A 16837-nucleotide genomic window follows, 5' to 3' on the forward strand; every position below is an offset into this window, starting at 1 on the left:
AAGAACACGGCACACACAAATCACAAGTAACACGATACATGCAAGTGAGAATGCTGTAACAAGTTGTGAAGCTTAAAAAATAGGAATAAAGAGAAGATTCTTAAAATTATTTTTTTTTATAGGATTGAAGATTTCATGGAAGTGTAAACACATTTCACCATAATAATGTAAACACCCACAGAATTCCAGATGTCGGTATTATTGCAAATTCATTAAGATCGAGTTTACTATCCATTTATAATAGATTGCACTAACAGAAAAACCCAATAAATTGGAAACTGCTAATTGTTTAACGGGTGGGACCTGCAGAAATACGACCTGACAATGTGCTATGATCGGAGACAATCATATGGTTATCTCGAGTGCTGTGGTCTCCTACCCCGATTAAACGGCATGTTGTCCCAAATAAGCGAAGTAAATCCTGGATATTTTCTTGATTTGGTTCTGTTTGTTGTCCCAAATAAACGGCTATCCCGATTAACCAGTGTCCCAAATAAGCGGAATTCACTGTGTGTGTGTGTGTGTGTGTGTGTGTGTGTGTGTGTGTGTGTGTGTGTGTGTGTGTGTGTGTGTGTGTGTGTGTGTGTGTGTGTGCGCGCTAGCGCGCACACGCTCATTTTAAATTGTGTACTACTTGGGAGCATCAGGTTTTGTAGTGACCCCAACCAACCCGCTAGTTATATTTAAACCTAGCCCTGATTTGAAGTTGGGGTCACTACAAACCTGATGCTCCCAAGTACTACAATTAAAAAACAGAAATGTATAAATAATTTAAGTACATATACAACCATGCACGTGTAATGTCTAATTGTCCACAGACAATAGCATTAACGCTGGAGCCAATATTTACAATACTTTCGCCATTTAATATTTAAACCTAAACGTCTTTTGACACAATTCCAATATATATATATATATATATATATATATATATATATATATTTTTTTTTTTTAAAGAAATTTGATATTTTATTTTATAAGTTTAGTTCAAAGAAGTAAATGTATTTAATTTATATTTTGTATGTAAATTTTTTTTATATATATAAAACTTTAAAAAAATGTGGATATTGTTTATAGGGAGACTGAAAAGTGCCAAAGAACCTACATAACATTCTAGCACAATAGGTCTAACACAGAACACATACAAGGAACTCCAGAAGTTGCAATTATGAACACCTGTAGGATAGTCAGAGTTCCTCGAAGAAAAATAATCAGACATTACAACAACCACCCTGTGCAATGGGTACCAATACCCATCATGGGGTGGAACCGTTTATAAGGAGAAATAATATAACAACAATAATCTGAGAAGCAACTTATAATTCTACTATAAGAACAAAGAAAAAACAAATTTAATATTTAAACTTACCTGCGATCTCGAATCAACATCATCTTCTCTATAACCTGAAAAATAAACACAATTTGAATTCACATGATATAAAATAAAAACTAGTCACAATAATAATAAAATAAAATAATTGCCAGAAGATAACATATATTGTCCAAAATTTGAATTTCGAACCAAAAAGGTTTGGAACTTGCCACCACTTTTGTAGATCAATATACGGAATAGCATAACATATATCTCGAAATTCATAATGTAAGGTATAAGGTAAAACTAGCTAGTGTAATCCATAGCAGTGTATTAGGAATCTGTAAGCTTAGTATAGTATTGGCAATTAATCAATTAAATTTATACATCTTAGTCATTTTTATTGTTAATTAAATTGTATTGAAACGGAAATCATGCCACAGACTAGAGCAGCAAGGCAATGTGGAAAAAGCAGTGAAAGTGCTGTGGTTCGAGGGACAACTGAAGGGTCGATTCTCCAATGCATCACACTCTAAAAATAAAAATGTACAAAATTACATTTTGCAGACATTTCTCAAACACTACATGATTAGCCATGGAAGATGTTTTTGTGTGTGCTATGTGCAGAGAATGTGAAGAAATAATGGAGCAACTCAGCACTCTGATGGGGTCTTTCAGAGTTTGAAGAGTTGGGTTGATTCTCTCGAAAGAATTAAAATGGGGGGCTCATCCAGCTCTCAGCTGCCAAACTCAACCAGCGCTCACTCTTGTGCAAGAGGCAACATAGCGGCAATCTTCAGGGCAGAAGGAGCCTGAGCTGGTTCTGCAGGAGCTAGTTATTGTCAGTGATTCAACTGTCAGGGAAATGAGAATACATTCTACAAAAGCATAAATGGAATAGGACCAGGGTATGTGTACCAGGGACAAAAGTTGATGACATTGTAGAGCAGATATCTTCTAAGGGCAAAAAAGGTGATATTGTAGTACAGGTTGCGAGTTAGGGTTAAATTTGAAAGTGTCTGCAATCCTGCACAGGGACGATAGGAGGGAGCACAGGAGAGCCTTGTCAATCAATTCGGCCCTGGAGGGATTCTGCAAGGCTCATGGAGTACAATTTTACTCAGTGTGGTCTGTGCTTGTTAAAAGGAGATTGCTTTTACAGGGATGGGAAACACTTAAATAGAAAGGGTGTAAGAATATTTCCTGATGCTATCAAAGAATTGGTAAGTGGGTTTGAAAACTGCTAGATGGGGAGGGAGGATTCACAGACTAAAATTTAATAGTAGTTGCAAGTAGAGGTGGAAATGAATCTTGCAAGGCTGCTATTGGAATGAGCAGCAGCCCGGAAAGCAAATTGCTGGGGACTTCAGGAACAGCTAGGGATCATGAAACAATTAAATACGTGGGCTATGTTAGGGTAACTAACTATAAATAATAACCAGTGCATGTATACTTGCATTTAAAGCAATGCTAGGAGTGTAGTAAATAAATTTGATGAATTTGAAGCACTGATCAAGACAGCAAAGGCAGATATTATTGGGATATCAGAGTCACAATGTCAAACACATATAACGAATGCAGAACTGGATTAGGGGAGCACAATGTATACAGAAAGGATAGGAAGGTTTATGAAGTTAGTTAAGAAACACACAAAATCTGAGGAAGTGCATCCAGTTGATATAGATGGACAATGTGTTGAGTCAGTTTAGTGTGACATAAGCACTGGGAAAGCAAAAATTATGATAGGAGTTTGTTATAGGCCTGATAACTCTGAGTACAAAGAACAATTATACAGAGAAATAGAGTGGACCAATAAATCAGAATGTTTTATAATGGAGGATTTTAACTTCCCAGATATTGACTGGAACTTGTCGGTTAGCCACTCTCACACTAGCAAGGCTTTTGCGGATTTATTGGATGCTGTTTTCAACAGCAGAAAGTTAGAGAGGCAATCAGAGGAAATACCACTCCTGATCTGATTATCAGCAGTGATTACTCATGCATTAAGATTTTACAGAACAAGGAACCACTAGGTGGCAGTGATCAAGATGTACTGATGTGGGATTTAATTAAAGATGTAACTACCATCATGGGTAGGGAATGGTTTTTGCTCTCGTAAAGGTGACTGCAGCGGTCTGAGAGATTTTTTTGTCCTATACAATGGGACCAACTGATGTTACCAACAGTAGATTCTAAATGGGAAGCATTCAAGGAAGTAATCTTGGAAGCTACTAGAATTTTTGTTCCTAGAAATACTGTTATCGGTTTAGATCCAAATGGAGGACAGATGAACTAATGAGGAATAAGAATGTATGGGATGCATATAAGTTATCACGTGACACAGAAGCCTAGGGCACATATAAGCTAGTCTGTAATCAAGTCACAAAGGAGGCCAGGCAAGTGAAGGCAGATTACGAGAAATTTTTGGCTATGGATGTGAAGAAAAACAGCAAAACTTCATGTTACATAAACTCTAAAAAGGAATAGGGTGAATCAGATCAGTCCACTTGATATCAGTGGTTTGATTGTAGATGATCGTTCTCAGATAGCTGCCAAACTAAATGAAGGGCTCACATCTTGTGAGTATGAGCTTGGCACACCCAGGGTCCTAAGCTAGATATCATCATTCTTCCCTCTATTGGTGATTCCTTTCTACTGCTGACTCTTGTTTTCTGTCTCTGTCTCTCTCTCTCTCTCTCTCTCTCTCTCTCTCTCTCTCTCTCTCTCTCTCTCTCTCTCTCTCTCTCTCTCACAGAGTAAGTCAGAATTTTTTTTTTTTGGCTGGTGCAGCATAAGTCTCAGGCTTCCTTGTACCATATGGCTAGTAGTAGTAATAATAATAATAATTTTGCATCTACATTCACACATGAGGAGTTATTCAAGGAGGAGAGGGCCAGATGTTTATCAAATAGGGAGTTAAATGATTTTGTAATAACTGAGGGCAAAGCGAAGGAGAAATTATTGAAGATAAACACAAGAAAGGTACCTGGGGTGGATGGGATCTATCCAGTTATATTAAAGGAAGTAAGCAAACCTTAAGCCATAATTATGAGAGCATTCTTGGAGTCAGAGGAAGTATGCATGAACTGGACATGTGCAAATGTATCTGCCATTCACAAAGGAGGATTATTATTAGAGGGTGACAGGAGAAATTACAGACCTGTTAGTTTGACTTCCGTTCCAGGGAAAATAATTGAGTCACTGGTTAAAGAAGCATCGCAGAATCATCTAGAAAGCCAGCAGTAATAATTCAGACATAGCATGGGTTTGTGAAGGAGAAGTCTTTGACCAATTTGATTGGATACTATGATGTGGTCACAAAGGAACTGGATGCAAAAAATAATTTTGATATCATATATTTGGATTTCTGGAAATCTTTTGATACTGTTCAACATGGAAGACTACTGAACAAACTGGAGCAGTATGGCATTAAGGGCAAGTTGCTACAATGGATAAAAGGATGGTTGAATGGCAGAAGACAGTAGTAATCAATGGACACTGCTCTTCATGGACAAATGTTATTGGTGGTGGTGTTTGTTTGATATTTGGTTTTTAAGAGCATTAGCAAGTAAGGCATACTGCTCTGGGAATATGTGGTGGTCATTCCCTGACCTTTCTGCACCCTCCATATTTGGTGGTCACGGGCTCGAACCCCAGTCAAATCAAGAAGCATGTGCTATGCACTGCTGCTCCTGCTCACCTGGATACATAGATGCCTATTAGTGGTGTCACCCAGGGTTCAGTGTTGGGTCAATTGTTGTTTTGTATATTTATCAATGATATTGATGAAGATATACAAATCTTAATGTCAAAATCTGGAGATTATACAAAGGTTAGAGAGGTGTTAATAACAGTAATGACAGTATGCTGCTGCAACAGGATCTGGAAAAGTTGGGCAGATGAGCTGACAAGTGCCAACTGAAGTTTAACATTGCATTTGTCAAAGTACTGCATATTGGTAGAAGTAACCCTAGAAAAATGTCCTAACTGGATAGGGTTACACTCAGGTTAGTGGAGAATGACAGAGACTTGGGAGTAATTGTGCAGTCAAATGTGAAGTTTTCTGAGCAGTCCAGACAGGCTGCCAGAATAGGTCATGGGATCTTGTCAATGATATACAGGAATTTTGCGAGCAGGGATAAGGAGGTGGTGATGCCCTTGTGTAAGGCAATGGTCAGGCCATACCTTGAGTACTGTGTAAAGGTCTGGAAGCTTCATTTTCGGAAGGATGTAGATGTGCTAGAACATGTATAGAGAAGGGCAACGAGACTGGTGAGGGGAACAAAGGGGTGTCCTTACAAAGAAAGTCTTAAGTTCTGCAAATTGCAGCATTTCAAGACTAGGCACCTGTGAGGTAATCTTATTAAGGCGTATAAGGCCTTGAATGGATTGAGCAAGCTCAAGCTGATGGGATTCTTCGTCTTGCTCAGATTACAAATCTGAGGGGGCATAAACTGAAATTGAGGAAAGACAGTTGTCAAACAGGTGTGCAGAAATTTGCCTTTAGCCAGCAAGTAGTTGATTGCGGGAACAAACTTCCATCTGTCTTCGTGGAACATGATAGCTCAAATAAATTCAAGACAGAGGTAGACAAACATTTAGGGTGTGTTTTTTTTTTTTTTTTTTTTTTTTTGGCTAATGCTCGCTTTCTTCCATTATATGTCTCTACTAGTGTTAATGCAACAATAATTAATCAAATCATTTATATGCTTTGGTTACAGCTGGGTAAGTGTTACTTAAACAAAATCCATCATTGCTGACATATCAGTGTTATTTATAGCCATATGGAGCAAGGAATCTACAGGTTTTGGTGTGCGTGTGACGAAGAGGGAATCAGCTAACAAATCCAGAAATCGATACTACGGAAACATCAATGAGTATCTGAAAATTAAAAATATATTAAAAGTAGTATTTAATACTGCAGTTCAGATACTTTTAATGTCCGCGTCAAGGATCAAACATTTAAATCAAAGGAAAGACAGCTAAATCAAGTTTTACTGTCTTTCCTTCATATTTTTATATATATACGGAAATATAAAGATAATACGGAAATTGTACCTGAGTGCGCAAAGCTGCATCAAAGGATACAAATACATATCATAAAGGTTAAATTCAGAATGAATTAATATGAACAATGAAGAAAAATGTGAAAGATGGAGCAGTACAGAACACAAGGTACCGAGGCTAATAGAAGGAAAGTAAGAAAAAGAAAGGAATAAGGAATAAAAAAGGAAAAGAGTTGAAGAACCTAAAAGATTTATTAAATTATCTGAAATTGAACGCTGAATCAAAGAACCAATTAGGAGTAGAGAAGCTCAAAGGGAAAGTAAAATAAGCATTAGTAGAGGCATATGATGCAAGAAAGCAAGCTTATGCAGCATTAGCCAAAAAAAAAAAAAAAAAACCCCGAAAGAAAACACGCTCCCATTTCACCCCTCCGTTCGTTCCAAGTACCTGTCAGCTCTGCCTTAAATTTATTTAGGCTATCAACTTCCACAACAAAGGATGGAAGTATGTTCCACCAGCCATCCACCCGTGGCTAAAGACTAACTTCCGCACATCTATCCTACTACATCTGTCTTTCCTCAATTTGATTTTATGCCCTCTCAATTGATTATTCTGAGCAAGAGGAAAAATTCCATCAGCATTCAGCATGCTCAAACCATTCAAGGCTTTATACACCTCTATCAGATCACCCCGCAGATGAACAGTCTCCACACACTGTAACTTGCAAAATTTAAACCTTTCTTCGTAAGAGCAACCCTTTGTTCCATTCACTAATCTTGCTGCCCTTCTCTGTACTGGTTCCAACAGCTCTACATCCTCCTTAAAATTAGGCCTCCAGACCTGTACTCAAGGTGTGGCCTGACCATTGCCTTATACAAGGGAATAATCACCTCCTTATCGCTGCTAGAAAAATTCCTGCATATCATTGACAAGACATTATGAGCTACTCTTGCAGACCGTCTGCACTGCTCAGAAAACTTCATATCTTCCTGCACAATTACCCCAAGGTCCTTTTCGTTCTATACCACTGTCAGTGTAATACCACAGAATTGATACGTCACCCTGGGGTTGCTGCTTCCCATATATATAGTACTTTACATTTGTCAATGTTAAACTTCATTTGCCAATTCTCAGCCCATCTGCTCAACTTTTCTAGATCCTGTTGCAGCAGCGTACTGTCATTAGTGTTCTTAACAATGCTGCCAACCTTCATATCATCTGCAAACTTGGATATTAAGTTTGATATACCATCATCAATAACATTTATAAATACAGAAAACAACAATGGACCCAATACTGAACCCTGAGGGACTCCACTAATAACATTAGTCCATGATGAGCAGTGTTCATTGATTACCACTCTGTCTTCTACCACTCAACCATACCTTTATCCATTGCAGCAATTTGCCTCTAATGCCACACCGTTCCAATTTGTGCAGCAGTATTCCATGTGCAACAGTATCAAAAGCCTTTCTAAGATCCAAATATATGATATCAAAATTATTCCCTGCATCCAGTTCCTTTGTGACCACATCATAGTATCCAATCAAACATGCTGTGTCCGAGCTATAACTGAAGTCTTGTCTAGATGATCCTGCAGTGCAGCTTTAACCAGTGCCTCCATTAATTTTTCTTGAACAGAAATTAAACTAACAGGCCTATAATTACTTGTGTTGCCCTTTGATCCTCCTTTGTGAATTGGGATCACATTTGCACATCTCCAGTCCATGGGTACCTCCCCTGAGTTCAAAGCTGTCATAATTATGGCTAAGGGTTTGCTTACTTCCTTTGCTGCCTCCTTTAATATAACTCTGATAGATCCCATCCACCCCGGGTGCCTTTTTTATGTTTATCTTCAACAATTTCTCTTCCACTTTCCTCTCAATTATTACAAAATCATACAGCTCACTGCCAGAGTTTAACTCACCTCTGGCATTCCCCTCCCTGAATAACTCCTCATGGGTGAATGTAGGTGCAAAATACTCATTTAGTTTGTTAGCCACCTGAGCAGGATCATCAACAGTTGAACCATCAATATCCATTGGACCAATCTGATTCATCCCTTTCCTTCTAGAGTTTATATAGGTAAAGAACTCTTTGCTGTTTTTCTTTGCATCCCTTGCCAAAGATTTCTCGTAATATGCCTTCGCCTGCCTAACCTCCTTTGTAACTTGGTTACAGATCAACTTGTATCTATCATAGGCTTCTGTGTCACGTGTTAATTTGTATGTATCCCATGCATTTTTCTTCTCTGCCATATGTCTCATTAGTTCATCTGACATCCATTTAGGCCTAAACCTTGAACAATATTTCTTAGTTGGTATGTAAAGCCAAGTAGCTTCCAAGATAAATTCTTTGAATGCTTCCCATTTTGAATTTACTGTTAGTAACATCATCAGTTGGTCTCATAGTATAGGATTTAAATACTGTCACAGACCATCATAGCCACCTTTACGAAAGCAAAAACCCTTCCCTTTAACCCTCTTTGAATAAATCCCACTTCAGCATACTGTGATCACTGCCACCTGATGGTTCCTTTATCTACAGATTTTTAATGCATGAAGAATCACTACTGGTAATCAGATCAAGAGTATTACTCCCTCTAGTTGCCTCCCAAACATGCTGATGTAGAAAACAATCATCCAATAAATCCACAAAATCCTTGCTAGTGTGTGAGTGACCAACCACAAATTCCAGTCAATATCTGGGAAATTAAAATTCCCCATTATAAGACTCTGATTTACTGGCCCACTCTATTTCCCTGTACAGTTCCTTATTATACTCATCAGAATCATTAAGCCTATAACACACTCCTACTCTCAATTTTGATCTCCCAATGCTTAGGTCACACCAAACTGACTCGACACTGCACTCTGCAGCGATGTCGACTGGCTTCACTTCCTTGGATTTTATGTATTTCTTAACTAATTGTATATCCCCTCCTCCCTTCCTATCTTGTCTATCCTTCCTGTACACATTGTACTCCCCAAATTCCAGTTCTGCATTCCTTATATATGTGTGACACCACGTCTCTGATATCCCAACAATATCTGCCTTTGATGTTCTGAGCAATAACTCAAATTCATCAAATTTATTTACCACACTCCTAGCATTGGTGTACATGCAAGTATACATGCACCTGTTCCTATTCTTAGCTACCCTAACACAACCCATGTGTTTACTTGTACCATGACTCCCAGCAGTCTCTGAAATCTCCTGCATCTTATTTTCCAGGCTGCGGCTCATTCCAATAGAAGCAGTGCAAGAATCACTTTCACCTCTGCCAGTGGCTACTGGCAATCTATTAGTCCTTGTATCCCCCCAATCTAGCAGTTTTCCAACCCACCTAACACTTCCTCGATAGCATCAGCAAACATTCTTGCACCCTTTCTATTTAAGTGTATCCCATCCCTGTAGAAGCAGTCTCTCCTGTTAACAAGTACAGACCAGGCTGAAAAAAATTCTACCCCTTGAGCCTTGCACAATCTTTCCAGGGGCAAATTGATCGACAAGGCTCTCATCATAGACTCCCTCCTCTCACGTCTGTGCAGAATTGCAGCCACTTTCAAATTCAACTCTAATTCATGGTTTTTTTTCAACAGTGACCTGTACTTGTTAAGTAATTCTGCCTGTCTCCTACTCTTAATATCATTAGTGCCAACATGTACAACAATATCACCCTTTGCCCCTGGCAGACATACCCTTGTCCCGGTCCAAATTTATGATTAATAAAGTAAAGAAAAATAGTGGGCATCAAATTGAGGGTGGGAAGATAATAAAATAACTGAGGGAAAGAAAAAGTGTGATGTAAACTAAAGAAGGTTGGTACATAAATCAGATATTTCATCAGGGAACTAAACACGATTATGTACCAAATTACTGCATTTCTATACAATCTTATGGTTACGGAGGAAAGATTTAAAAAAAAAAAAAAAAATTTATTATTAAAAGGAAGAAGAAAATAAAAGATCCTCCAAAAACATAAGCAGATTAGCCCCAACACAGTGTATATAATTAAATTAAGGAAATTAAATTAAATTAAAATAAAAGTGACGATGAATATCTTAAATTCATATATATAACCTCAAATTGACATCGTAATTTTAGTAAACAGTAAAACTTTACTGTATTTTTTATTGTATTACTTCTTTATTGTATTTATCTGTTTAATTTCATGCTTAATTATCTTTACTGCAAATATAAAAAGAAATCACACATCAGTGAAATTATATGAAATAACTATATTAACCTTTGCATTCTTAATAATTTGATTTATGATGGCAAACTTATAAACAAACTGTGGGAGTGCCCATGGGTTCACAAAATTCTAAATAGTTTCTATTTTATTTTTACATTACTATGAAGAATCATATACTACCGGTAAACCAAACTATAATTTCTTTGTTTTTTGTTACGTGGACGACATTCTCGTTTTGAATGTTCAATACAGCTAAGACTATATACGCGAGTGAACTTACCTTGAACTTTCCGAGCGAACATACCTTGATTTAAGCATTACTTTAAATAGTCCTCCTCTTCATCATAGTTTAGAATTATTTGACAAAAGAAGTAAATTCAACTTTAATAATATTTACCTAACCAACTGGAATTTTAATATTTCCATTAAAGTACATAAAAATATTATCTGTACACAAATTATTTGACTTGCCAATTTAAGCAGTAATCAAGCACTATTTACTAAAAACAGCCTCTGTATTAAATTGATCAATAACAACATTCCTATTAACTTTATTAATTATAAAATCAAAAATATGTCATCATTTATTAAGCATAAGTTTGGATTTAATGTGTTTCATTTTGGTTAGTTATAACTTGGTATTTGTACAGTTGTAAATGTAATGGTCGTTGTCCCACTACTTTGAAAGTAATCTCATTATATGCCTTCTATTTGAACAATGTTAATACTTCTGTACTCCCTAAGTTTATTTTATTTTTAATTATTTTTTTTTGCACGATTTAATAATCATTTACAATTGAAATAGTATTATGTACTCTTCTTTTCATTTATGGCATGTTGCTTTTTTCTCTCTAGATTTGTTTTTTTACCATAACAGCATTTCATTCGATTTTTTGAAACCTTGTTAAATTTATTCTGGTCTTAACTGGCTCATTTTTATTTGAATGATTAACTTATTTCCACATTATACTAAAAATAGCTATACAGTTCACTGGTTCTTCTCTCTTTTACATGGCTCACTTTTCAATCCACATTATAGTTTAAATACTGTTTGCTTCTCTGAGCAATGCTATAGTTGCCATAGCTCTGCTTTACATTTATGCCCACTTTGATGACATATGAATTAATTTACTGAATCCCACGTATTTATTTGTTTTTATTATTTCCACTTTACTGAATTCATGCATATTTGTTTATTTTCATTTTTACAATTCTGTTATTGGCTATATATTTTTGATATTCCAAAATGTATCACAGACTTATGGTATTAGTTTCTCCTACTAAGGCTCTCTTAGCCAAGGCCCTCTCTAAGAGGTTGAGTATTAAACACCTAGCTTGCCTAGTACCCCTTAAACTGCTTTGCTTTTTACCTTTTTACTCTGTTCTTCCGTCCCTTAGCTATTAGTGAAATAAGAGAGCGATTTGGACATTCTTACTTTTCTATTTCTCTGCTCTTTTCACCTCTTTTGTTTTTACTACTGTTTTCCTTCTCTTACTCTGTTTTATTTCCCGTTTTAAGACCTGTTACACTAAATATATTTTTGACTTCAAATTTACATCTTCACCATTTTTGACTTCCAAATTTACATTTGTGTCCAATTTCTCATTCAAAATGTATCTTTTCTATATTTAACATGCAAAATTAACACTATTCTTTTTTTGACATAGAAAAACTGTTTTTACTGTATTTTTTACTACAATTACATCAACATGAGGTTATATACATGAATTCAAGGTATTCATTGTCATTTTATTTTTATTTAATTTCCTTAATTTAATTATATACACTGCATTGGGGTTACTTTGCTTATGTTTTTGGAGGATCTATTATTTTCTCCCTCCTTTTAATAATAATATATATTTTTTTAATCTTTCCTCCATAACCATAAGTTTCTATAGAAATGCAGTAATTAGTTACCTAATCAGGTGTAGTTCCCTGATGAAATACCTGATTTATGTACCAACACCTTTAGTTTGTATCAAACTTTTTCTTTCCCTTAGTTATTTTATTATCTTCCCACCCTCAATTTGATGCCCACTATTTTTCTTTACTTTATTAATCACATATTTTACTTTCCCTTTCAGCTTCTCTACTTCTAATTTGCTCTTTGATTCAGCCTTTAATTTCAGATAATTCAATAAATCTTTTAGGTTCTTCAAATTCTTTTCCTTTTTTATTCCTTATTCTTTTCTTTTACTTTGCTTCTTCTATTAGACATTGGTACCGTGTGTTCTATACTGCTCCATCTTTGACATTTTTCTATTTAATTCAATCTTTATTTTTATCTATATATAAATAGGGACAGCTTAAAGACGATACAAGATATAAGTTGTAGCTCGGGTATGCCCAGGATCACAAGCCTGTTCCAATAACAGGACCCTGAGCTGAATCTGCATGTCACCTTAGCGTTAACTTAAGTATATACAGTTTTATTTTAAAATAAAATAATATAAAATGACGCAAAATAAAATAAATGATACACAATAATTTGCAAGCCAGTGGGTACAAGTTTTCTAAGCCGTAAGTCACCAAGAATGCAAAGCATATCTATGTACATAATATACATGGCTCTAAATCCATAAATTATGGTAATTATATTGGAGTATGGGCTCTGGAAATAATTTTTTGAAATTAATTATATTTATTGCCTTCCTGAATTAGTATTTCAGGTAAGCGATAGGGAAATTTTTATTTATCAACTTATTGTACAATGCTATTGCTTTCTGCATAGGTTGTATTTTTATTGCAAATAGCAGCAATCCTTCCTCAGGCATTGGGATAAAATAATATTTGCATGCACTGATTTTGATATATTAGATCTCCAGTTTGTAAGGTAGACTACGCTGAGATTAAATGATCTCTTTTATTATATACATTTACATCTATATTATTATGGAATATTTCTATATGAAGATAAAGGTAATTTGCTATAGTATCACAGAACTAGTAGTTTTTTCCAATACAAGTTCATCTGGATACAATCTGCTGTAATCCTGAATGAAATGTGGACACTTAAATACACATAGATCATTTACATATCTGAACATAAGTGGGTTATCTTGGAATGTTCTTTCTGTTGAATATAGATAGAGGTTTGCAATGCAGGATGCTGGACTTCCCATGGGGTACCATTCACTTGTAAGTTTAAGGAAGTTCCATCATATACATAATTATTAAAAATACATAAGTTTATTAAAGTATCCCAGTAGGTTGAATCAAACTTTATGGTATTTTTATGTTCCAAATATAGCTTTTGGAGAAAATCTTTTAAATTGTTGAGATTAACACACTTAACACAACCTTCACAATCTGCCAGATATGCAGAGGCAATTTGGCATAGTCAGGTTCTGTATATTGTCGCATGGTGACATAGTGTTTGGGTAAGGCACATCCAGTACTCTTGTGATGAATGCAGAACCTCTAAAAGTCAGAAAAGTGTTGTATGTTTAGTTTTGTGTTGGTTTCTGATTTGGCTTCTTGGCTGCAGAGCCCCTAGTGCAACTCCCCGTTGCCCACCACCATTGCTGGGAGATGAGCCAGGCTATCCACTGCACAGAGTAGTAAGATATCTTACTACTCTGTGGTGGTCCACAGTATTCTGGCTGGCTGCTCTCTGTCAAGTATCGCCTGAGCTTGCTGTCGGAAAACAAACAACAACAACAAAAAAAAAAAAAAAAAGCGGCATTAGTGATGGAGAAGCATTTGGATAATACAAAATGTCAGTGTTATAATTAATTTATAATTACCTACTTTTGTTATTTTTATAATCAAATTCTTATGTAGTCATGAAAATTTTTATTATTTTATTTTATTTATTCTTTCTGAATAACGACTTTCCCCCTCTTATCTGAATACAGATAAGAGGGGGAAATTACTGCAAGTACATTGTGAGTACAGAGTATTATTATTATTAGCCATATGGTGCAAGGAAGTCCGAGGCTTATGCTGCACCATCCAATTTTTTTTTTTTTTTTATTTTTTTTTTAGTTACACAGAGAGAGAGAGAGAGAGAAAATGATATCTGGCTCAGGACCCTGGGTGTGCCTAGCTCATACTCACCAGATGTGAGTCCCAGGGTTAAACAGTAAGATATCTTATTACTCTGTGATTGCCAGTACATAGACCGGGAGACACATATGCTCTGTGACAATTCCCAGCACATAGACCGGCAGATATAGTTAGCGTTGTGCATGCTCAGTCAAGTCGGAGCTGATAATGACTTGCCATCTGGCCATGATGCTTTAAACATGTTAAAGTATACAGTGGACCCTGGCTTTACGACATTAATTTGTTCCAGAGACACCATCGTATCGTGAAAATATCGTAATGTGAACCCAATAACACTGTTTTTTGATAATTCGTTTGTCCAAGTCCTCGGATGTTGAAATTTTCACTTTATAACTAAGCTATTTATCTCTGTAAAAGGTGATTTTTATAACAGAAATTGTATTAGTTTTATATAGAATACTGAATACCGTATTTTCCAGTGTATACCACGCACCTTTTATCTAAAAATAACTCACCCTAAAATTGTGGCGCATCTTATACACCGAAATAAACAGTAGAGCATGATACAAATTTAAAAAGAAAAAAGATAAAAAAATGCTGATGGTGCCACACATTTTACATATTCCCTCCCCCACCAGAAAATGTTGTTTAAAATGATAATTATAAACATTAAAAAAACAAAAATCGTAATTTTCATTTAACTTAACATTCGAAAAGCTGTGTCAATGGTGGTGTGGTGATGGAGCTGGAAGAGAATCTTTTACCATGAAGATATCAGGACAACCTTCAGGATCTGGTGTTCTTTCCAATCGCTGCCTCTTGCTACTTATGGTATAAAAACTGTCCTAAGTGGTTTACTTTTGGAACTTTCTTTGAAGGTTCTTGAAATAACTTAACACCTGATCTTCAAATTTTTAGATTATCAATTCAGTGGTTTCAATATCTGTGTTTTTTCTTACTGTCCTCTTTACAATATCCCACAAAGCAAACATGTCCTTAATTTCTAGAGTTGTTGCTACACAGTCATCCTCCTCATCGCCACTGTCATGCTCGCCCATCTGCTCTAATTCCTGGAGCTCGTCTGTTGTCAACTCCCTTCCGTGGTCCGCAATTAAATCCTCCACATCTGCTGCATCAATCTCTAGAGCCAAGGACTCACCAACAGTGATAATTTCCTTCTCAAGAACACCTTCAGCTTCAAATTCTTCAAAATCATGGATGACTGAAGGCCATAAGTTCTTCCAGGCTACACTGACACACCAAGCTGAAACTTCATTCCAAGAACTGACAATCATTTGTATACAGTCGAAGATGTTAAATCTGGTCTTCCGGAATTCCTTTAAGGTGATGGCTCTGTCTCCTGAAGTCTCTTCAAAACACTTCGCAAGCATCTTCTTTGTGTAATTTTTTTTAAAGTTGGCAATCACTTGCTGATCCATTGGCTCAAGCACAGGGATGATATTGCGTGGGAGAAATTTGACAGTAATGAAGTTAAATTGCTCCTCCAGAGATCGGGCAAATTGGGGATCATGACCTGGAGCATTATCCAAAATTAACAGTGCCTTTAAAGGAAGTTTGTTTTTTTTCTAAGTAACCTTTGACAAAACACTTCAAATACCCATTCATTGAAGAGGTGTCTTGTCACCCAGGCCTCCTTGTTACACCGGCAAAAGACACCCAACCTGCTTTTGATGACTTTTTGCTGTTTAAACACGCTGGGGGTTTCTGAGTGGTAAACCAACATTGGCTTAAGTTAAAATCACCACAGGCATTGGACCTAATAGCAGAGTAAGCCTATCCTTCATAGGCTTTTTACCAGGCAACGAGGCCTCTTCTTTTGTGATGTATGTTCGACTAGGCATCCTTTTCCAAAAGAGGCCCATTTCGTCTGCATTAATCCTCCTTCTCAACGAGCTCTTGAAACTCCACCGTAATGTTTTCAGCTGCTTCCTGATCAGCACTGCAAGCCTCTCCATGCCTTATGACACTTTTAATATCAGACCTTTTTCTAAAACGGTCGAACCAACCTTTGCTGGCTTTAAAGTCCCCACATCACGTATCACTAGCTGAAGGTGTTTTAGTCTTAAGGTCCTCAAAAATCTGCTTTGCACATTCACAAATGTATTGTTCAGGAACTGTATCACCCTTCATTTGTTTTTCTTTTATCCACAGCAACAAAAGCCTTTCCATTTCTACGATCAGTTCTCTGCCTTTTTGGACTGTGTTTAGATTCATCACTTTTAACTTTTTTAGGGTTTTCTTTTTGTTTCACTATGGTAGAAATGGTTGACTGTGAAAAACCATATTCGCA

At 36.3% G+C, this 16837-nt stretch overlaps 1 protein-coding gene across 1 annotated transcript in view; it reads right to left on the minus strand.

The window, feature by feature from the left end:
• Positions 1 to 16837, minus strand: part of chb (CLIP-associating protein) — a 1004436-nt gene that overhangs the window by 673030 nt on the left and 314569 nt on the right. The window contains exon 10 of the mRNA XM_090388867.1: positions 1370 to 1404. Coding sequence (XP_090244993.1) covers positions 1370 to 1404 — 35 coding nt within the window. The remainder of the gene's footprint in view (positions 1 to 1369; positions 1405 to 16837) is intronic.

Source organism: Mastigoproctus giganteus, chromosome 14, assembly GCF_048544385.1.
Source record: "Mastigoproctus giganteus isolate SK-2022 chromosome 14, ASM4854438v1, whole genome shotgun sequence".
Taxonomy (NCBI): domain Eukaryota; kingdom Metazoa; phylum Arthropoda; class Arachnida; order Uropygi; family Thelyphonidae; genus Mastigoproctus; species Mastigoproctus giganteus.